We start from the raw sequence: 23,622 nt of genomic DNA on the forward strand, positions 1-23,622 counted from the left end.
CCTGCAGCAGATGTGAGAAAGAGAGACAAGCAGGGAGTTCGGTGGAATATGAGGGAGGATTGTGTTTCCCCCAGAGAATGGGAATGAGCTACAGCTTTCTGCCATTGAGGGTAAGATGCTGAATGAATATCCGAAAGAAAACTAGATTGAGGGAAATAAACTCAGAGGGCCACGGGGAAAGAGAGAGAGAGAGCATGAGGGAATGTGACTGACTGGGATTGTTGTACGGAGAGCTGGCCTGGATATAATGGCTGAATAGGAGAAAATGAGTACTGCAGATGCTGGAGATGAGAGTCAAGATGAGAGCGGTGCTGGAAAAGCACAGCAGGGTCAGGCAGCATCCGAGGAGCAGGAAAATCCTACAAAGGGCTCCTGCCCGAAACGTCGATTTTCCTGCTCTTCAGATGCTGCCTGACCCTGCTGTGCTTTTCCAGCACCGCTCTAATAATGGGCTGATTGGTGACCTCTGTGTTGAATATGATGAGAGCGAGGGGGGAGATGGAAAGAGAGAGAGAGAGAGAGAGAAAGAAAGGGGGGAACTGTAAGTCAGTGAGGAAGAGGGAGAAAGCGAAGGATCGTGACAGAGACAAGAAGTGAGAAAGAAGAAGCAAACGAGGGAAAGAAAATGACTCCTGGAAAACCATTATCAAACTCCACTCCAAACGTTTGCCTAGCTCCTGATTACTTCCAACACTTTGTAATCTTGGTTGAGAGTTTCCGTGCTGTATAAATTGATTCCACATGTGTAACAAGGACAGACATTCTATTGAGAAGGCCATGTTACAGATTTATTCAATTACTGCCAAGTGTTGTAATGTTACCACAGCAGCCTGTGGTGACTGAGACGGTGGTGCAACATACAATACACAGAACTGCACAGACCCTTTCACTTTAACCAGAACTGCACTGTCGACGCCCCGCGTAAGGTGTTGGTGCTCCAGGTGGGGCTGCTGTGAAATTGGTTTACAATAAAGCGTTTTTACAGAGTACCTTGTGGTGTATCTTGAACTGAACACCAGGAGCAAAAGCAAAGCAAAATTGTGATTTGTGAAAGATAATACATTTTCACAGGAGAGGGGAAAAAAAAAATGCGTGTTCTTCAGGGTGCTCATTTAAATGCTGCCCAACTAACGTCTCATTTGACTATCACCTTTTGTGAACATTGTTATTGTCAGAGCATGGTGGCTCCGTGGTTAGCACTGCTGCCTCACAGCGCCAGGGACCCAGGTTCGATTCCATTTCTCCCCCCACCCGTGTCTGTGCGCGTCCCCTCTGGGTCGTCCAGTTTCCTCCCACAATCCAAGGATGTGCAGGTTCGGGTGGATTGACCATGCTAAGTTACCCCCTAGTGCGCAGGCTAGATGGATTAGCCCTGGAGAAATGCAGGGTTACAAGGGGAGGGTGAGTCTGGGTGGGAAGCTTTCTGGAAGACCAGGATGGGCTGAATGGCCTGCTTCCACACTGTAGGGATTCTAAGATTCTCTGCACGAATCCCATCCTCCATTATATCAAGTTTGCCCCCCACATTAACAGGGACTTTAGGGTCAGGACAGTCCAATTTGCCAGTACCTCCAATTTCTGAGGCACATTGTCTGACTGTCAACTGCATCATCCCCTGATCCATGGAGAGGGCTGTCATCTTAGTTAGGAAAGGCATCAAGCTATAAAACAGAATTGTATTTATTTTAAACACAAGATATATAACAGGTACTCAGGGGGTGATTACAAAGCAGTTTAGGGGTGGATGGGTCTAATGTGTTTTGGGTGTACTAATCATTGATAGATACGTGGACCCAATTATGTGATGGCAGATCAGGAGCCCATTCACCAACACCCTGAGGACTTGTCACTGTTGTTCAGGTCAAGTGGAGAAACCAGAGCATGTTCTGGGAGACATTATCTCTCCACCTTGTCCTTTGATTTGGCCAAGAAGTCAAACGACACTTTCTTCGTCAACTCCAGAAACAGTCCAGACCATAACATTGCAAGTCAATGTCAGGGTGACAGGAGGCACTCAAATGGAATAACACGCTCAGTCTCCAGTCCTTCCAGGGAGTGCAGTAGCACAGCAGAAGCAGAGGTGTGTGCCATGCACCTCAGAGTCACAGACCTACAGCTAACCATGGTTCACTCAGGACTAAGAACAATAGCAGCGGAGAGAATAAATAGATTTTTCTTTGAAATAGAGATTAGTTTTGATATTTGGATGAATTCATGCCCCCTTCTTCCACATCTGGATCGGACAGACTTTGACCCTTTGCCTGAGTCTCTCGATGTTGAGAGTGGATTTGTCAAAGGTGCACAAAATGTGAAAGCATCGGACTCCAAGTTTTCCCGTCTGACATCTGAAGAAGGAAGTTCGGCTTCCCATTCCCAGTTTGTTGAGTGATTCAGTCCAGAGGGGAAACAGACTCTGGATTGCTCCTGGCTCAGAGCTGAGCAAAATGTCTGAAGAGGACCAACGCTGAAGTGTCAGTGCTGCAGATGAACTGGCCATTCAGCCCTTCAGAAGCCTGTTCCGCCAGGAACGCAAGGCTGATCACACGCCAAACCGCTCTGCAACTCAAACATCAGGGACTGATTGGAGACATGTGGAGCTTACCACGGTAGCAGTTCGCTTTTGGCTTGTGGTTCGGGGGATGTATGCAGCACAGCCAATCCAAACCAAACCAAAATACCATCGTGAGATCATCAGGCTTTCCAACCCAGGATATTTGAGGGGAGATCTCATAAAATAGAAGAGGAGAGAAAAAAAAACACACGTGGAAAGGAAAAACGCTTGAAAGTTGAGTCGTGTGTGAGTGATATATCAGAGCAACAACCATTGAGCAAAGCAGCCAGTCGTCAGGATTCTCCATCCCACCCTTCAAGCACATTAAAAGAGACAAGCCTTCTTCTTCAGATCAGTCCTCTTCCACTGGGGAAGCTTATCAAACTCTTTAATTGTCATCCCGAAAACCTCCTGGAACTCCTCGGGGGACAGATGTCTCTGTCAGAGAGAAGGCGAATATTTTAATTTGTGAGCTGAAGGCGAACGATTCAAGAGAAATCAAGTCTACCCCCAGTCTTGCTGCAAGAGACTTTTAATCATCATGCTTCCTTCCTTGGAATAGGTCCCTCCTACCCCTGTCTCTTTCCTCCTCTTAGGAATGATCGATGGTTGAGCTCGAAGCCAGTTCTGGCTTCAGTTGTTGAAAAACTTCCAACACGGCACAATGGATGCCATGGATATCCCCCACCAACCTGAGTTGAGATCCACGAACCAGGTCACCCCATACGCTGAGTGGTTCAATCCAAACCAAGCATCCTCTACAAGTCAACTCTCCTTAAATTAACCCCTGCTATTTGAATAGTCCCTTCCTGAATCACCCTCCCTGCTCTGTAAATAGACCCCTCCTGCATCACCCTTCTTCTGTGAATAGCCCCTTCTTGAATCACCCCAACTTGTGTGAATAGCCCTTTCTTGAATCCCACTCCCCTCGCTCTTCCTGAATTGTTCTCCAATGTCCCTCATTTTTCCCCCCCACTGAATTGACCAGTCCCACCTCAAATTGATCGCTCCCCATTGAATTGACCCTCCCCACCCCCCATCCTGAATGATCTCCACTCCCTGAACAACCCCTTTCCTGAACTGTGTCCTCTGGTCGCCTCCTCCTTGAATCTGTCCAACTTTGAATCTTGTTTCCCCCCCCCATCCAAATCACTTGAAGAGTCACTGCACTTGAAACGTTCACCCTGTTTCTCTCTCCACTGTGCTGCCAGACTTGCTGAGTTTCTCCAGTAATTTCTGATTGATGTCCCCCAAACCGCTCTCTTCCTGGATCAGTCCCCAAAGATCCTGAAGTGAGTTCTTAAAATCACTTCCTCCTGTTGTCCCACCGGCTTCAAATTTTGTGACCATTCCCCCACCAACACTCCTCCTGGCTTCTCCTTCCCATAACCCCCTTTTCCAGTTGGACCAAGTTTGGTTCTGCACCCCCTTCAAACAAAATGGCTGTCATTTCACACTGCTCGACATTAAATGTCCCCGCCATCTGAAGTCTGTTATTATTATCCTTACTGTTCAGTACTTTGCTCAGTTGTTTAATGTCTGCCTTCTCACTCAAAGTCCAGCTGACCAATACAAATCAAGAGAAGCTGTCTTCATACTGACCCATGCAGACATATTGAATCAATCTGTAGAGTCATAAGGCATGGAAACAGACCCTTTGGCCCATATTCCTCCAAACTTTTCCGAGTCATATACTTGTTCAAATGTTTTTTTAAACATTGTAACTATGCCCACATTTACCACTACCTCTGGAAGTTCATTCCTCACATGAACCACTGGTTGGTGTCAAAAAGTTGCCCCTTGTGTGCATTTTTTAAAATTTCTCTCCTCTCAATTTAAACATATTGTCTTAAAAGCCCCTATCCTCAGGAAAGGACACCTGTCATTAACCCTCCCTTATGATTTAGTTAACCTCTCTCAGGTCATCTCTCAACCTCCTACGGTCGTGAGAAAAAAGTCCCAGTCTTTCTACGGAACTCAAACCTTCCATTCCCATCGGCATCCTGGCAAATTTCTTCTGAGCCCTCTCGAGCTTAGTAACACCCTTCCCACGACAAGCTGCCTGGAACTGGACAAAGTATTCCAGACGAAGCCTCACCAACATCCTGTACAACCTCAACACGACGTCCCAACTCCTTTACCATATTATGATGCATCTCTGGAGCGGTTCAGACGTATGAACCTCAGACCATAAGACGTAGAAATGGAAGAAAGGCCATTCGGCCCATCAAGCCCACTCCGCCATTTAAACATGGCTGATGGCCGTGCCAATTCCACTTACCCGCACTCTCCCCCTCACCCTTAATTCCTTGCAAGATTACGAATTTACCAGCCTCTGCCTTGAAGACACCCAACGTCTCGGACTCCACTGCGCTCCGTGGCAATGAATTCCACAGGCCCACCACTCTCTGGCTGAAGAAATGTCTCCTCATTTCCGTTCTAAATTGACCCTTTCTAATTTTTAAGCCTGTGCCCATGGGTCCTAGTCTCCCCATCTAATGGAAACAAATTCCCAACGTCCACCCTTTCAAAGCCACGCACTGTCTTGTTAGTTTCTATTCGATCTCGCCTCAACCTTCGAAACTCGAATGAATACAGTCCCAGGATCCTCAGCTGATCATCCTGGACTTGAACCCAGGCCTCACGCTTCACAAGTAGGGGGAACTCCCACAAGAGCCCCCTTGTACACGTTCCCTCTACTGACAACAACTGCTGGCTGCTACTTCCTGTCTCTTTGATCCAATGGGCTTTCACGGTCTTTGTTTCCAAGAGGCAGGTCCTTGCCATGCTTACCTCCAGCCTGGGCCTGTCCACTCCCGGGGGCAGATTCATACTCCTGCTTCCTTTCAGCATTTCATATGGGTAAACCTGTGAGAGAGAGAGAGAGATGCGTCGGAACAAAATTATTTGTTGCGTTGTGTCCCAGATTTTCTTCTCCCACGTTGGATGCACGCTTCCAGCAAGGATCCTGCGCACTGGTCAGAAATGGGAACTTTGCCCGATTTCGCCTTCCCCAGCCCAAGGTTTTTGCCACTGAACGGATGGGAAAGCAGGGATCGGCTGAAGTCCTGGAATCCAGGGATGGGAACATCCCTGGTGGTGTCAAAGCAATGGATGGAAAAGAGGAGTGAATTGGGTCAGCAATTATCCTGCAAATTCCAACATTATAGCTGGGGACTTTACCCTCTCTGATTCATTGGTACGGCCCCTGATGAAAGACTGCGCTCATTTCTGGTCATCCTGCTATGGGAAAGATGTTGTGAAACTTGAAAGGGTTCAGAAAAGATTCAAAAGGGTGCTGCTGGGGGCTGGAGGGTTTGAGTTGTAGGGAGAGGCTGAATGAGCTGGGGCTATGTTCCCTGCAGCATCAGAGGCTGAGGGGTGGCCTTAAAATCATGAGAGGCATGGTCTTTTCCCGAGGGTAGGGGATTCGAAAACGAGAGGGGATAGGTTTAATGTGAGCAGGGAAAGATATAAAAGGGACCCGAGGGGCAACTTTTTCACACAGAGGGTGCATGGAATGAGCTGCCAGAGGAAGTGGTGGGGGCTGGTCCAAGTTAAAAGGCATCGGGATGGGTATATGTATAGGAAGGGTTGAGAGGGATATGGGCCAAATGCTGGCAAGTGGAATTAGATTAATTTCCACTATCTGGTTGGCGTGGACGTGTTGGACTGAAGGATCTGTTTCCAAGCTGTACACCTTCTGAACTGCCCTCTGAGATGGCTGGGCAAGATGAGTATTTGTGTCAAAATACTCTCAAGGGCACTCAGGGGACCAATGAACGCTCGCCTTGCCTTTACCACTCATTTCCCATGACTCACTAATAACCAAAATTAAATGCTGACCTTTTGTTCCAACATTGTGGGCAAAGATGTTCCTCTGTCCATCCTCCCTGACTGCGGATCACCATTCTGTCAAAAGTAGAGGGAACACGTGCGTCCATATTGTGGGTTAGGATTCCATGATTTCACTGAGAGGCAATGCATCCAAATCTCACCGCATTAAGAATGAAAATCGCAACACTGTGAAGGCGACAGCTGGAGAGAAGGAAACCCTGAGGGGATATCGAGGCGAAGGATTGCTGATCAGAACACACTGCGCATTTCACACATGGCCTGTGGTCAGTGTAAGGTCTTGAGGGGGGGGGGCGACTTGAATTGAATGCGTTCCAGAGCTCTGCACCACGGAGCTTTTTCCACTCCCGGGGTCTGGATCAATGCGAGATTAATGGACAGAGAGAGCTTGCGAAGAGTTGCTGTTTGTGTTGTCTCCTCTGGCTACCAGACTGGGAAATGGTGAACCAGATGAGCTTCAGGTGACTCAGTGGGTCGCACTGCTGCCTGACCGGGGAGCGTGTTTGATTCCAGCCTTGGGTGAGATGTCTGTGGGGAGTTTGCAGGTTCTACCACTGTCTGCATGGGCTTCCTCCAGTTGCCCCCCTGCCACAGTCCAAAGATGTGCAGGTTAGGTGGATTGGCCTTCTTAAATTGCCCGTAGTGTCCAGGGGTGTGCAAGCTAGATGGCTGAGCCCATGGGAAAGGCAGGGTTGCGGGGATTGGGGTCGAGGATTCTGGATGGGGTGGACAGGATGCTGTTTGTAGGGTTGGTATGAGAGGCTTTACACTGTGGTTCAGTGGTTCAGCAGCCCAGTGACTTCAACAGAGGAAGTCTTTGCATGCATTTTTGTCTCTTTGGATTTCAAAGATTGTCAATGAGGCCAAATCAGATAATTGTTCTCCTCTGCTTCTATGGTACGTACCACGGCAACTTTTCTCAACAACACTTCGTCTCGGATTGCAAAGCTCAGTGAAGCAGCCAGTGCTCAGCTGAGAGAGAGAAGGCAGAATTCACATTTGTCAAGCTGCGGATAGGTTTATGATGATGAAGACATTGGAACAGATGGAGAAGAAAAGCCAGAGATACCAATGGGAGTAGAGGGTTTTGACCATGGTAATACGTCTGAAGACGTCAAAGGCAGGAGAACTGAGTTATTCCACAAAGATCTGGAGGGTACGGACTCAGGCTGTGTGTACTCAGGGACACTGGTCTGAAGAAAAGATGAATGGATGGCGGAACATTAAGCAAGTGATGAGCCCATTCTGCACCGATTAACGTTCTTCATGTGTCTACCGCAGATCTGAAAGGAGCCAGTGTGGGATGATAAGGCTGTCTCAGTGACCTCCTGGTGAAGTGGGGAGGATCATACCTGGGGGAATACGATTTGGACCACACCACGTGCAGAGAACAAGAGAGGCTGAGGACACACACCGCTTTGGAAGATGATGATATATTGAGTCAGACAAAGCGAAGATTGGAATGGCGGCAACAGGCGAAGCTGGGTTTGAAGAGTTTCAGCGAGATCACCGCTGGAATAGCCACATCCCCGAACCAAAGCTCAGACCTGGGATTTGCTCTCCAGTCCGCTCTGGCGTATGGGATGTGATTCCAGGTGAAATCAGTTTTCCGTGGACGCCTTTTGCCACTCGCATCCCTTTCCCAGTTTCCTTTCCGCGTGATGTTTTTGCTTTGCTCACCCTTCCATTCAGCACTGCTCCGGCTCTGGGGTTCGAACCACACCTCGCTGTGTCACGTCTGTCAACCTGCCCCTTGCTCGGAATTGGAGTCTTATAACAGCTCCACTGAGGGAGTCAAACGGTGTTGGAGGAAACTGGGGATGACTGACGCACTTTCACATGGAGTAATTCATGACTGGCCAGCGAAGACAAAATGGCTCTCAACTACTTGGGCCCATCTATAAAATCTTGCCAATACTGTGTCATACAAGCAACAGCTTGTATTTTTCTATTTAATGGAATGAAATATCCCAAGGTCTTCCACGGGAGTATTTGAGCCGCATCAGGAGACATGAGGGCCCCAATCGATCGGTCAAAAAACGTTTAAATTGTGTCATTGGGGAGAAATGAGAGCTGGAGAGTCAAGAGAGGTGGAGGGAGAGAATTACAGAGCTTCTAGCTCAGGCACCTGAACACCTGGCGACTGATGGCGGAGCAGTTGAAATCGGGGATGTTCAAGAGGCCAGAGATGTCCAAGGGATGTAGGACAGGAAGAGATGACAGGAAGAGAAAGTGGCAGGATAGGGATTTGAAAACAAGTGAGAGTTTTCACACCAAGGGATGACTGGAAGTGAGTGTGCACTGGGGTGGTTCTGTCAAATCTTACTTGAGGTGAATGCTGTTTCTCGCAATTGCCACCAATTGGGGAAATTTCTGATGAAAGCTCAGGGACAGGGTTCAGTTGCAGCTGGGAACCGTTGATGAAGTGAAAGTTTTACAACTTCTCTCCCTCAACCACATCAGACCCGGGGCTGATCTCGGACAAGGTGAATCCACCCGAATACAGAAACCAGCCCTTCAGTTCGGCTGCAAGGTGGAGGGTGAAATGGCCCAGGGTGATGAACATTCCCATTCTGTCACATACTGACTGAGTATCCGGACCAATGAGGTACTTTAAGACAAGCGCAACTGTTGAAAGTGTTGCCACTTCATCTGTATGGGCAGCATTTGCAAATGGTCCACACTGTCAGTCAGTTCGCAATCCAACACATCATCTAAATGCAGACATCTCAATGCAGTGTGGTGAGATGAGTCACAGTGTGCGTTAAATGGTCAAATCAAACAGACAAGAGTCTGTCGATCAAACTCTGGGAGAATGTGTTTCCAACAGGAAGCATTCGATTCATAGTGTTCTTCTCTCTTGGGTTTCAGTTTGGTTTTCAGTCCTTGTTTAACCCTCCCACATTGGACACAGGAAATAGACTGTTTAATAGGCTACAGCACCTGGAGTGTGTACATCAACAACGTGAACCCCTTCTAACACGGCATGAAATTCTTCGTTTCTCGCATTCGGCCGTCAGGTACAACTCTCACCTCTTGTGTCGAACCCACATTCCCAAAGGGATATTGAGCACTCACCTGGATATCTGCAGAGACAATGGAAGTATTCATGAGAAAAACCGCAGAGTTCAAACACTCTGACCCCCCTTCTCCCCCAGTTCCGAAAGCACGCTCCAATCTTTTAAAAACATCGCTTTTTTTTTGCTACATGACCAAGCATTCCACGCAATTCTGCATGGATGGAGAATGGAACAGGTCAAGGATGAGATGCTCAGAGCAGTTGTTGCGTTTCTCAATGGGACAAAGCATTTGAAAAACTGAAGACGCTGACACTCTCTAAGGCACTGGCATTCTGTGAGGCACAATTTAATCGGCCGATAGTTTGCCCTCCGATGCAGAACATCTTCTGGGACTTTACCAGCCAGTATTTCACACGACCCCTGGAGATCTGAGATATTCCAAAAGCGGTCAAATCAATTCCTTTAATGAGGAAGAGCATCCGATCACATGTACAAGGTATATTTTGCACTTGTTGTACTCAACCCTGGGCAGCACAATGGCTCAGTGGTTAGCACTGCTGCCTCACAGCACCAGAGTTCCAGGTTCAATTCTACCTTCAGGTGACTGTCTGTGTCGCATTTCCATCCGGGTGCTCTGGTTTCCTCCCACAGCCCAAGGATGTGCAGGTTAGCTGGATTGGCCTTGTTAAATTAGTCTGCGGATGTGTGGGCTAGGTTGTTTAGTCATGGGAAATACAGGGTCGGGGTTGGGTGAGATGATCTTCAGAGGGACAGTGTGGACTTGATGGGTTGAATGGCCTGTTTCCACGTGGTAGGGATGCTATGAAACAAGCAAGCTTTATCACCAGAGGAAGGATGAGATAAAGCTCAGCATTCACCAAATGTATCCAACTTTCCAACATCATTGGAAAATTCCTGTTATTTTCACCAGCAGAGTTGTTTGCTAGTTCTCTGCACAGGGAATACTTCATGAGTCAGAGAGATTAGAAACAAAGCTTAACATTGATAAATGACATCTTTTAGCAATATCCTCAACGCTCTTCACTGACAAAGTGCCATGCTTCAGTAGGAGTTATTGTTAGCCAGAATGAGAGGGGTGTCAGGACATTACAGAGAGCTGTTGATGGATGGAGGAATGCTGTCCCGGATTATTACCCGGATTAAGAATCTTTCACTGAATGGGAGAAGAACCTGAGTCAGATTGCGGTGTGTTTGTGTCTGCAATCTAGAGACGTGAGCACAAAATTCAGACTGACACTCCCAGCATCACACCAAGGGAGTGCCACACTGTCAGACGGTCAGTACTGAGGGAGTGCCACACTGTCGGAGGGTCAGTACTGAGGGAGTGCCGCACTGTCGGAGGGTCAGTACTGAGGGAGTGCCACATCGTCGGAGGGTCAGTACTGAGGGAGTGCCGCACTGTCGGAGGGTCTGTGCTGAGGGAAAACTGCACTGTCAGAGGGTCAGTACTGTTGGAGTGCCGTTCCATCAGAGGGTCAGTACTGAGGGAGTGCCCCACTGTCGGAGGGTCAGTACTGAGGGAGTGCAACACTGTCGGAGGGTCAGTACTGAGGGAGTGCCGCACTGTCAGAGGGTCAGTACTGAGGGAGTGCCACACTGTCGGAGGGTCAGTGCTGAGGGCAAACTGCACTGTCAGAGGGTCAGTGCTAGGGAGTGTCACACTGTCAGAGGGTCAGTACTGAGGGAGTGCCCTACTGTTGGAGGGTCAGTGCTGAGGGAGTGCCACACTGTTGGAGGGTCAGTACTGAGGGATTGCTGCACTGTCAGAGGGTCAGTGCTGAGGGAGTACCGCACTGTCGGGGGGTCTGTACTGATGGAGTGCCGCACTGTCAGATGGTCAGGACTGAGGGAGTGCCGCACTGTTGGAGGGTCAGTGCTGAGGGAGTGCCTCACTGTTGGAAAGTCAGTTCTGAGGGAGTGCTACAGTGTCGGAGTGTCAGTGCTGAGGGAGTGCTACACTGTCGGAGGGTCAGTACTGAGGGAGGGCTGCACTGTCAGAGGGTCAGTACTGAGGGAGTGCTGCACTGTTGGAGGGTCAGTACTGAGGGAGTGCTGTACTGTTGGAGGGTCAGTGCTGAGGGAGTGCCACACTGTTGGAAAGTCAGGACTGAGGGAATGCCACACTGTTGGAGGGTCAGTACTGAGGGAGTGCTGCACTGTCAGACGGTCAGTGCTGAGGGAGGGCCATACTGTTGGAGGGACATTGCTGAGGGAGCGCCGCACTGTCGGAGGGTCAGTACTGAGGGAGTAACCGCACTGTCGGAGGGTCAGTACTGAGGGAGTGCCGCACTGTCAGAGGGTCAGTGCTGAGGGAGTAACCGCACTGTCAGAGGGTCAGTGCTGAGGGAGCGCTGCACTGTTGGAGGGTCAGTACTATGGGAGCACCGCACTGTCAAAGAGTCAGTACTGAGGGAGTAACCGCACTGTCAGAGGGTCAGCGCTGAGGGAGCGCTGCACTGTTGGAGGGTCAGTACTGAGGGAGCACTGCACTGTCGGAGGGTCAGTACTATGGGAGCACCGCACTGTCAAAGAGTCAGTACTGAGGGAGTGCCACACTGTCAGAGGGTCAGTACTGAGGGAGTGCCACACTGTCAGAGGGTCAGTACTGAGAGAGTGCCACACTGTCAGAGGGTCAGTACTGAGGGAACGCCCGCACTGTCAGAGGGTCAGTACTGAGGGAGTGCCACACTGTCAGAGGGTCAGTACTGAGGGAGTGGCGCACTGTCAGAGGGTCAGTCCTGAGGGAGTGCCACACAATTGAAGCGACAGTACTGACGGAGTGCCACACTGTCAGAGGGTCAGTACTGAGGGAGTGCCACACTGTCAGAGAGTCATTCCTGATGGGAGTGTCGTACTGTTTGAGGCTCAGGCCAGACTTGGCCTGTCGTTGCTCTAATCAGTGTTACCATACTGAGCTATTGAGACATTTGCTCCGATCAGTGTGTCAGGGAAGACAGGCCTCCCTTTGCAGGCCTTTCTGTGACAGCCGGGGAGTCTCTGGCTGAACTCTCCTCTGACAGCTCTGTTGTCACAGGGGTGGACAAAATCCCGGTGAGAATCCTGTCGCGACCCCCAACTCACCTGCAGCAACGCTCCTTCTCTCTGGTCTCTGAGGTGTAACAAAGTCTGCGGACTGCAGCTGGGGAAGAAAAGAAATGTTTCGATCACAACACACCATGTCCAACAAATTTTGAATCAGCCTCATTTCCCTGCCTTATAAAATAGGCCTGATTTGTTCGGCGCCTTACACAGATCCCTCCTGCGTTCTGAAATCTCCACTCTGACCCCTGCAATTATTCATCATTTAACAGTGGGCCGTAATACATGACAACGCAGGACAAGAAAGGACGCTCGCCAATGCTTTCATCTTGACCCTCTGTGCCTCCCCCCCGGAGCTATATTTGACTGGCAAACTGTTCTATTCAGGAATATCTAGTGATGTTACCATCCTGCTAGACCTCTGCCAAGTCCATGCTACTTAATACGCAGGGCCTGTGCCTCAGAGCAGAGCAGGTTTATAGCTCCTTGAAAGTGGAGTCGCAAGTAGACAGGGTAGTGAAGAAGGCATTTGGTATGCTTGTTTTTATTGGTCAGTTCATTGAGTATCGGAATTGGGATAGCATGTTGCCTCTGTACAGCACCTTAATTAGGCCACTTTTGGAATACTGTGTTCAATTCTGGTCTCTCTGTTATTGGAAAGATGTTGTGAAACTTAAAAGCGTGCAGAAATGCTTTTCAAAGATGTGGCCAGGGCTGGAGGGTTTGAGCTAGAGGGAGAGGCTGAATATGCCAGGGCTATGTTCCCAAGAGCATTGGAGGCTGAGGGGTGATGTTATAGAGGTTTATAAAATCATGAAGGACATGGATCAGGTCAAGGTCTTTTTACCCAGGGTCGGCAAGTCCAAAGCTAGATTTAAGGTAAGAGGGGAATGATTTAAAAGGGACCTAAGGGGCCACTTTCTCACACAGAGGGTGGTGCTTGTATGGAATGAGCTGCCAGAGGAAGTGGTGAAGGCTGGTTCAATTACAACACTTAAAAGGCATCTAGAGAAGGACATGACTAGGAATGATTGAGAGAGATATGGGCCAAATGCTCGCAAATGGGACCAGATGAATTTGGGATATCTGGTCGGCATGGACAAGTTAGACCGAAGGGTCTGTTTCCCTGCTGTCCATCTCTGTGACTCGATTGGTTCCAACATGGACCTTGACAACTGGATCCTTCCCAAGTTCTTTAGCAGCATGAGGAGATGTCCTTAATCCTGCCACCTGAGTGGAATGGGTCAGTTTGCTCATCCATCTCACAGACTTTTGTCCAAGCAGACAGCAAGCACCTTGGTTGAGGCCAAGAGCCTTGAGGTTCATCCAGCCATGTAGCTCATGGTTCCCTTAAGACTCTCCATAAGCCCATTGGGTCTGCAACATCATTCAATCATTGTTGATATAGACTCTCAGTATCCGTGACCAGTCACCAGATAGGTCCTAGCACAGGGGCTGCCACTGCCTCCTGCTTTCAAATGTCCACAAGGCTCTCCCTCTGGAGTTTGACGTGCATTCTGGTTATTCTTGTATGAACTGGACTTCAGAAAACCTGGCAAAGCTATTGACTGGCATGGCATGTGCGACCTCGCTGACAATAACCATCACTTTGCCACCACACTGGCATCGCCGACAGGACCACTGTCCCCATTTAAAGCCAACCTGAAAGAGATAATCCCAGGCTTGGAGCCTCAAGACTGGCCCTGACCTCAAAATGGACCCACTCCCACGCGGATGTGTCGGTCCAGCACACATAGCATGTTTCAGATGTAGCCTGGGCCGACCTGATATTACACCTTTCCAGTGTCATCTCTGAAATCAATCATGTCTTCTTGCCCTTGAACACAGTTCAGCTCCGTGTGGGAGCTGTTGGTGCGACGACTCCCCTATTTGTGTTATAAAGTGACATCGCCACATGATTAAATATTCCGAATTACAGGACAGGAAATTGATGCTTACCCTGTCCAGACTGTTCCTGCCATGGATGGGGAGCGAGGGTGATTTATATGTTGACTGTTGAGGAGCTGTAGGAAATAAGAGTCATGTGATTATTAGACTGTTCAGTGAGATGTTGGCTAATCTGTGACCTAACTCCATATAACCAGTTTGTCCTGTATCTCTAGACAACAAAATACGATCACTCTCAACAGGATCTTGACCAGATGGGCCAATGGGCTGAGAAGTGGCAGATGGAGTTTAATTCAGATAAATGCGAGGTGCTGCATTTTGGGAAAGCAAATTTTAGCAGGACGTATACACTTAATGGTAAGGTCCTGGGGAGTGTTGCTGAACAAAGAGACCTTGGAGTGCAGGTTCATAGCACCTTGAAAGTGCAGTCGCAGGTAGGTAGGATAGTGAAGAAGGCGTTTGGTATGCTTTCCTTTATTGGTCAGAGTATTGAATACAGGAGTTGGGAGGTCATGTTGCATCTGTATAGGACATTGGTTAGGCCACTGTTGGAATATTGTGTGCAATTCTGGTCTCCTTCCTATCGGAAAGATGTTGTGAAACTTGGAAGGGTTCAGAAAAGATTTACAAGGATGTTGCCAGGGTTGGAGGATTTGAGCTACAGGGAGAGCCTGAATAGGCTGGAGCTGTTTTCCCTGGAGTGTCGGAGGCTGAGGGGTAACCTTCGAGAGGTTTACAAAATTATGAGGGGTATGGATAGGATAAATAGCCAAAGTCTTTTCCCTGGGGTGGTGGAGTCCAGAATGAGAGGGCGTAGGTTTCAGGTGAGAGGGGAAAGATATAAAAGAGACCGAAGGGGCAACTTTTTCACACAGAGGGTGGTACGTGGCTGCCAGACGATGTGGTGGAGGTTGGTACAATTGCAACATTTAAAAGGCATCTGGATGGGTATATGAATAGGAAGGGTTTGGAGGGCTATGGGGCCAAGTGCTGGCAAATGGGACTAGATATCTGGTCGGCATGGACAGGTTGGACCGAAGGGTCTGTTTCCATGCTGTACATGTCGATGACTCTAACCTAACATCAGTTATCGTTTGGGGAAACTGTGCCATTGTTGTGATGTCACTGGACTCTTGGCGTTTGGGTTCAAATGCCACCAGTCATTGGCAGGATTTAAGCTCAATCTGTAAATCTGAAATGGGCACCCAGAGCTTGCCTTGCACATACACATCCTGCAAAATATGAAGGAAGAGAAAGGAATTCCAAATTCCTCTCAGCCTCTACGTTTCCTAAATTAAACCTTGCAAGATCTGGCTCAAATTGTTCCATCGCTTCGACTCTCAGGCTGACACTCGTCAATCAGCGGAGGCAGTTTATTTCTGTACACCCTATCTGTTCCTGATCCCGAAAATGTGCTTCAATTTACCCCTCTCCGGTATTTTCGATTGCACCCTCCCTGAGAAAGTTTGTTCAAAACACCCACGAGCTCAAGGGTGGAGGAGTTGACATTCACCACTGTCGCGTTGAAGACTTGCACACCCCCTGCTGTGGAACGACATCATGACCAGGGAAAAGTTCAAAAGAATTCCAAGCGTAATGTTTCTTTCCTGGTTAATCTGCAGGAAGTTCTGAGAGGTAATGTTCCGTGACAAGAGCAGACATGGTCAGATTTCAAACAACTTCTGCTCCTTTCAAGCTAGATTTTAAAAGAACCTAGTTTTATACACATACGAAGACCAGTTGCCATTTTATGCTGCTGCTTTCTAGCAGGTGTGCGAGTGGAATTTTTGCTGAACAGAATGTTGCCATCAGTCCAAAGTGGACATTCTGCCTGCCACATAGTTGAGTAGGCTGTGTACGTATCTCAGCGCAGTCTGGCGCTGGGCATGTCGATCATATCAACCTGTGATTTTCTGATCAAACCAACAGCACGATCCTTCAGTTATTTGTAACAGCCGGTGGTACAGACCACACTCAACCAGCTCGCACTTTGCAAAACCCACATGTTTAATGCAGTTCCAGTCTTGGGTGTGCTTCTAGCTTTACGAATAACCAATTAAAAGATCATCAGGATCGTGTTCACTTCGAATTGTTAACACACAGGGGCCCAGTCTCTGCAAACCAAAGGTTCAAACCTTCCCTGAATTCCTCAGGAGCTTGGCCAGCAGAGCGTTCTTATTGTTTTCTCCATGGCAACAGCTCAGCCAATCAGGGGTCAACTTGCCAACTTATCAGCATTCGTTTCTGTGATAATACACATGATGGTGACTGCTTGAAATCTGGCGTTCTTGTCTTTGTCCTGATGAATTCCAGACAAGCCTTCCTTTTGAGCAACAGGCCATGAGTAGGAATTACTAGAGAGGGAGGACTGCAGATGCTGGGACAGTCGCAGTCAAAAAGTATGGCGCTGGAAAAGCACTGCAGGTCAGGCAGCATCTGAAGAACTCGGACATTCCTGATGAAGGGCTTATGCCTGAAGTGTTGTGGGGAAATGACCCCAGTGCGGAGCTGGATAGCTACCTCAGCCCCAGCGAGGTTCCAGCAGTTCATGCTCACTCTGGGGATGCAGACAGCTACCCCCAGAGACAGGACAGTCAAATGGACAATGGTAACCCCATAAACTGGTGGTTAAAGAAGGTTCCTTTGCTATCGTATAACAGGGGGCCCACTCAATAAGTGGTTTCCGCTGAAGCCATAGCTAAATACTAAAAGACTGGATGGTTCATAAACGGAACTGTAAATTAATTCGATTAATTCAATCTGTTCTCTGTAATGTTAAGACATGCAATGTGTGTATGAACGACATGACCAATTGTACAGGTACCAAAGATTTATTTCTATGAATAAAGTATATTTTGAAATAAAAAAAAGTTGACTTTCCTGCCTCTCGGCTGCTGCTTGACCTGCTGTGCTTTTCCAGCACCGTACATTTTAACGACGAGTAGCAAGTACGTTCGTCACTGAACCTTTGCTCAACTGAAACAGAATCACTAGTTTGTGCTGATGGAGTGATGGAGAAAGTGAGGACTGCAGCTGCTGGAGATCAGAGCTGAAAATGTGTTGCTGGAAAAGCGCAGCAGGTCAGGCAGCATCCAAAGAGCAGGAGAGTCGGCGTTTCGGGCATGAGCCCTTCTTCAGGAAGCCCTGAAGAAGGGCTCATGCCCGAAACGTCGATTCTCCTGCTCTTTGGATGCTGCCTGACCTGATGGAGTGGTACCTCATCTCTCACCTCCTTCCAGATACTGGCAGAACTCCCAACATCTCCCCTTCTCCTGTCTATTCCCTGCCCCAGTGTTATCCTGTCAGAAATGTTGCGATTGATGGTAAGTCAGAGGCTTCTGCACTGCTGCCGCGTTCAGAAAGGGTTTCAGATGATGTTATACGGCACCTCCAAAACTACATAGATTTCTGTTAATCATGCTTACAGAAACTCCTTGTGGTTCGGTCGGGAAGTGAGCGTGATTTCCTCCCTCGCGGCTTGGATTTCTCCAACTCCTCCTTCAAGATCAATTTGCCCAGTCCAGACTGGATCTAGAACATGAGAAACAAAATTATGACTCCGATGAAAAGGTATTCCAGACATATATCTGCACGTGTGTCCATAAATAACTGTGTGCTTAGGTATTGTGTATAAAGGCGTGCAAGATCATCATTTTCAGAGTTGGAATTTCAAAGTAGTGGCATATGGGTATTGATTACTTCTGTGAAGTGTTTAAAACTATCCAGAATAGTGACTGAATCCGGTTCATTTCTGACAACCAGTAACTGCGAACCCCTGGACTGTTCATGGAAGATTGTTGACATTGTGCGGCTTAGGACAACGGGAGTAAACATTGAAAGGCATTCGCTTGCTGAGAATATCCAAGACTGACTTTAGCTCAGAAAACTCAGAGAGTAAAATCTCTCACCTGACTGTGGTCAAAAGCAAACATCGTTTCGCTCCTCGAAAGAATTGGAGCACAGTTCAGAGAAAGGACCTGGTGCAAAACTTTGGTGTGGGAAACGTTCAGAACAGGACTGTTTGGTTAGAACTCAGCTGCTTTGTAAAGGACTGAGAAAATCTAAGTTTTCTGCGTCATGTAGGAAGATTTTACAGTTCCCAGGGCAGAAAAGGAGTTGAATGACACTTAAAAGATTTTTTATGAAAGGGTGGTTTGTCTGGGTTTGACTGATTTCCCCCACTGTTCCAGGGGAATGTCTGAGAGTCTGTTTTTGCTGTGCATTCTCAGCGCTTTTAAATTGTATTCTATATTTAGATAGCTCGGATTTGTTTTTTCTTTCCCTTGCATGTAATAAACGTGTTTTATTGTCAAAGAAAATCTTGGACAACAAAGTTGCAGTGAATGGCCGTGATATTAAATGAAAGGAAACATGTAAACTGACCCTTCAGTCTAACTCGTCCATGCTGACCAGACATCCATAATTCATCTAATACCATTGGCCAGCATTTGGCCCACAATCCCATTAAACCCTTCCTATTCATATGCCCGTCCAGATGCCTGTTTAATGCTGGAATTGTACTGGCCTCCAACACACTCTCTGGCGGTTTGCTTCATACACGCACCACCCTCTGCATGAACAAGTCGCCTTTTAGGTCCCTTCTAAATCTTTCTCCTCTCACATGAAGCCCTCACCTCGAGGAAAACACCTTGGCCGTTCACCCTATCCATGCCCATCATGACTTTATGGATCTCTCAGACTCCAATGCTCCAGTGAAAACAGCCCCAGGGGATTCAGCCTCTCCCTCGGGCACACACCCTCCTGATCTATCAAACCCTGCATTCCCAGAGTCAGCAGTGTGATTTTGACGCAATAATCTGTCTTTTGTGGGACAGAATAATTAGATTGGATTGCTTACAGTGTGGAAACAGGCCCTTCGGCCCAACAAGTCCACACCGACCCTCCGAAGAGCAACCCACCCAGACCCGTTCCGCTTACACCCCGGGCAATTTCGCCTGGCCAATTCACCTAACCAGCACATTTTTGGACTGTAGGAGGAAAACGGAGCACCCAGAGGAAACCCACGCAGACACAGGGAGAAACTCCACACAGACAGTTGCCTGAGGCAGGAATTGAACCTGGATCTCTGGCGCTGTGAGGCAGCAGTGCTAACCACTGTGCCGCCCTATAATTGATAAATATTGATCTGGACACTGAGAACAATTCCTTCACACTTTTTTGAAAAAGCCCTTGAGGTTTTTTTTTTGATGTAATGTCGAGCCCAGTGAAAACAGTCACAACCTCAACTAACATATCCAGATATGGCCTGTGACCTGTCCCCTGAAACTAACAATTCATTCCAGGGCCAGGCACCTCTCGCACCTTGTTCAGCTCCTTCCTCTGAATCTCACGCAGTTGTTTCATCTCATCATCCTCCTCCTCATCATCCTCTTCATCCTCCTTCGAAGGGAATCTTTTCCTCCATTCTTTCTCTGAAAGGAACATCATCAAGTCACCGTTAACTCATACCTCAGCACGGCTTACGAGATTCCAATGCAGTATTTGCCTGTTGGGCCAGTACTCCTATAGTTCTCCCGATAATTATCCTGGCTCTGAGCTGGACGCTGTGGGATAAATACAACGGCTGTGCCCTGTTCTGGACCAGACCAAACCCTCTCAAAATATATTAAGATGGCGGCCTAGGCCGTTAATGCTTACTTATTTGAAAGGAAGCGTTGCGTTCCAGATGCAATTTGACTGGTTAAACTGCCAGATTTGAAGCGAAATAGACTTTATTCATGGACTACAGTTATAAGACAATAAAAGAAACAATAAATTGGGATAACTTAACGTGATTGGAAATCTTATGATAGATTAATTGACTCCTGCTGAACAGTGACTGTTCCAATCTGATCACAACCCATAAACACACCCTTGGCAAAGGCAACTTCAGAAAACAGATTGTCTCACATGCGATTCCAGCAGCAGAAGGGAAAACATGAAGGGGAGACTCTTAAAGGGATTGTAGCAGGGAGAGACGTACTGCTGTGGCCAGACCCTGCTGAGAGCAACAACTGCAAGTGAAAAGCTAACAAAGTAAAGATCCTAGTTCTGTGGGAGCTAACGCTGCCTATTCAGGCTGCTCCTATTAGATTAGATTCCCTACAGCATGGAAACAGCCCCTTCGGCCCAACAACACCCTCCGAAGAGTAACTCACCCAGATCCATTCCCCTCCCCTTTATTCGCCCCCTGACACGAGGGGCAACTAATCATGGCCAATTCACCTGACCTGCACGTCTTTGGAGAGTGGGAGGAAACCGGAGCAAACCCACGTAAACACAGGGAGAATGTGCAAACTCCACACAGACAGTCACCCGAGGCTGGAATCGAACCCAGGTCCCTGGTGCTGGGAGGCAGCAGTGCTAACCACTAAGCTACCGTGCTGCCCATTTATTCCAACTTTTAAAAGAAAAACCCCAAGATCGCGTAAGCTTTCGAGGCTTTCATCAACAGCTTTGTCTTAAAATGCCTATTCACTTTAAAAGTAGACCCCTTAAAGCCATAGTACCATCACAGTCGTATCCACTGCCAGAATTTCAATTCAGATGGGTTCCCATGCTGGGGATTCTGACAGTATTCTGACATGTATGGACAACTCTCAGGGAAGGCAAGATGGCGTTCAGCTCAAACACTGTCCAAGGTTCCCAAGCTTTCTTGTCTGAACACATACGTGACGAATGCGCTTTTTTGTTGGGCAAAACTTACAATTGGTCGCGTTGGTTATGGAAACGTACCCCGCCCAAGCCCAGTTCAGGAGTGAGGTGAAGTGGACCTCAGGTCGTGCATGCATTGGAGCTGCAGTAAGGAGGAGTGGGAACATGGGGCCATTGGTGAGACTACATCTCACGTGCAGTGTCAGTATTGCAGGAAGTTTACTGGATTGAGAGCTGTGCGTTGTATGGTAAGGAGTGGTCAGACAGGCTGGGCTTGTTTCCAGTGGTGCTTGGAGGGGTTTGAGCTGCCGGGAGAGGCTGAATTGACTGGGGCTGTTTTCCCTCATCAGAGGATAAGGGGTGACCTGATGGAGGTTGATATAATCATTAGGGGTGTGGCTAGGGTGACGAGCCAAGGTAATTTTCACAGAATACAGGAGTATCGAAGCTAGAGGGTTTAACATGAGAGGGGAAAGATATAAATGGGACCTCAGGGACAACTTTTTCAGGCAGAGGTTGGTGTGTGTATGGAATGAGCTGCCAGAGGGAGTGTTGGAGGCTGGTACAATTACGACATTTAAAAGGCATCTGGATGGGTATTATGAACAGGAAGGATTTAGAGGGATATGGGCCAAATGCTAGCCAATGGGACTAGATTAATATCAGATATCAGCATGGACAAGTTAGGCCGAAGGGTCTTTTCCTGTGCTGAACAACTCTATAACTCTTATGTGTGAGGGGTGATTAGATTGAAGAATAAATGATGCCAAATGATCTCAACAACATGGAAGTGAAAAAGGGCGTATCTTCGCTCGGGTGAGTGCAGAACAAGGAGGCAGGGATGAGGAGAAATTGTTTGGAACTCCGTGCCTCCAGTGGTGCTGAACATTGAAGCTTTCTTGGGTAGATTTTTGTCAGGCAGGCAAATCCAAGGCTTCAGGCCGAGATGAGATTGTGCAATTGAGAACACAACCGGATCTTATTGATTGCCACAGCAGGCCTGAGGGGATGAATGGCCTATTCCTGTTCCTGCTTTGTACATTCATGCTGTTGCCCATGGATATGTGATGACCTAATGGCCTTCCTAACAAGAGCAGGGAACCCTGGGAGAAACATAGAAAATCGCCAGAGAAGCTCAGCAGGTCTGGCAGCATCTGTGGAGAGAGAAACGGAGTGAAAATTTTTGACCGATACGATTACTCTTCAGAGCTGAAAGGTGTTGGGAAATTGTACTTTGCTGTACTTTTGGCAGAGACAGGGGTCCAGTGCAAAAGGCAACGGTTGATGGTGGAAAAACAGGAGAAGAAATGTAAAAAGTGTGAAAGTTAAGGTGTGAAAGGGAGAGAATGGGTCCTCTCTTGTTCAGGGTAAAGTAAACAACAAGATTGAGGTTGCGGGAGTAGGGGAGAATGTAAGAAATATGGAGAACAGATATAAAGCAGTCATTTTCCAACATGATGTAATTCAGTATGGAGACATCTGAGCTGTAAGGTGCCTCAGGAGAAAATGAGATTTTGTTCCTCAAACTGATAGAATACTTTGTTCAAACCTTGCAGCGCATCCATGGCAGAAGGTAACCATCCAGCAATGACAACAGGATGGTTTGTCAAATGGCAAGCCGCTAAGAGGTTAGGGTCATTCGTATGGACAGACCAGCTGTGCTTCGCAAAGTGGTCACCGAGACTCTGCTTGGTATTGTGACAGTGCTAGGGCTTTCAGAGTTGTACTTTGTCCTGGTTTCTTTGAAGAGACAGATTGAACAATCAGTACCGAGCTGTCTGTGGTAACGTAAACAGCCTTGGGTTGTTTTTTAAAAGTTGGAACAATAGAAGCAGCCTGGACGGGTGTGGCCAGTTCTCACAGATCAGAATTTCTTGCTTTTTTTTTAGCCTGCAGCAGTTGCTTGAAGTCTCAACACAGGAGAGAAGCTGCTGCAGGTTTGAAGAACTAGAAGCCATCTTTTCCCTTTCTCAGCTACAGCTCGAAGCTGGAGTTTCTCTTTGCTGCTAGGTTACCCAAGGGACAAATCTATTTTTCTGAGTATGCCTTTTTGCCAAGGGATGTGTTTTCGTCATGTTGCTGTGTTGGAACAGTTCATTTGAAAGAGTTACTGTATTTATTAGTCTATTAAGTTTTCCAAGAGAGCTAAATTATTCTAAGTTCTTCTTTCTTTTGTTGTGTTTTAGCTGTAGTGTTTAAATAAATTATGTGCTTAACATCAGGTAGTTTGACATTGGAATTGCATTTGGAATACAGCATTTGACATGTACTTTTAAAATAAGAAAACGTTAGGGTCGAGGTACCTTCTTAAAAGATTTTGAGGGGGCCTGGTCTGATCTATAACCCTGTCACCAATGTGAAGGAACCTGCATTGTGAGCAGTGAAAGCTGTAGACTGGATTGAAAGAAATACAATTCAAATACTGCTTCATCTTGGCTTGCGAGGAGGGAGGCAAATGAGCTAGATTGACGCCTCTGCTATTGCACGGGTGAGGAAATGTTACGAGAGAGGGGGTGCGGACCAAGGGGGTATCACGGAGATCTGTGAATACCCTTGAGGCCCAGTCCCTTCCCA

General features: G+C 47.8%; 1 protein-coding gene across 7 annotated transcripts in view; it reads right to left on the bottom strand.

The window, feature by feature from the left end:
• Positions 1-761: 761 nt before the first annotated feature.
• dmtn (dematin actin binding protein) overlaps positions 762-23,622 on the bottom strand; it is a 63,062-nt gene continuing 40,201 nt past the window's right edge. For all 7 annotated transcript variants that reach the window (XM_060856613.1, XM_060856617.1, XM_060856616.1 and 4 more), the window contains 8 exons: positions 19,717-19,826; positions 17,820-17,925; positions 14,446-14,510; positions 12,529-12,586; positions 9,485-9,492; positions 6,398-6,463; positions 5,345-5,419; positions 762-2,989 (listed from right to left, as the gene is read on the bottom strand). In XM_060856613.1, coding sequence (XP_060712596.1) covers positions 2,876-2,989; positions 5,345-5,419; positions 6,398-6,463; positions 9,485-9,492; positions 12,529-12,586; positions 14,446-14,510; positions 17,820-17,925; positions 19,717-19,826 — 602 coding nt within the window. In that variant the 3' untranslated portion in view covers positions 762-2,875. The remainder of the gene's footprint in view (positions 2,990-5,344; positions 5,420-6,397; positions 6,464-9,484; positions 9,493-12,528; positions 12,587-14,445; positions 14,511-17,819; positions 17,926-19,716; positions 19,827-23,622) is intronic.

This window comes from Hemiscyllium ocellatum, chromosome 48, assembly GCF_020745735.1.
Source record: "Hemiscyllium ocellatum isolate sHemOce1 chromosome 48, sHemOce1.pat.X.cur, whole genome shotgun sequence".
NCBI lineage: Eukaryota > Metazoa > Chordata > Chondrichthyes > Orectolobiformes > Hemiscylliidae > Hemiscyllium > Hemiscyllium ocellatum.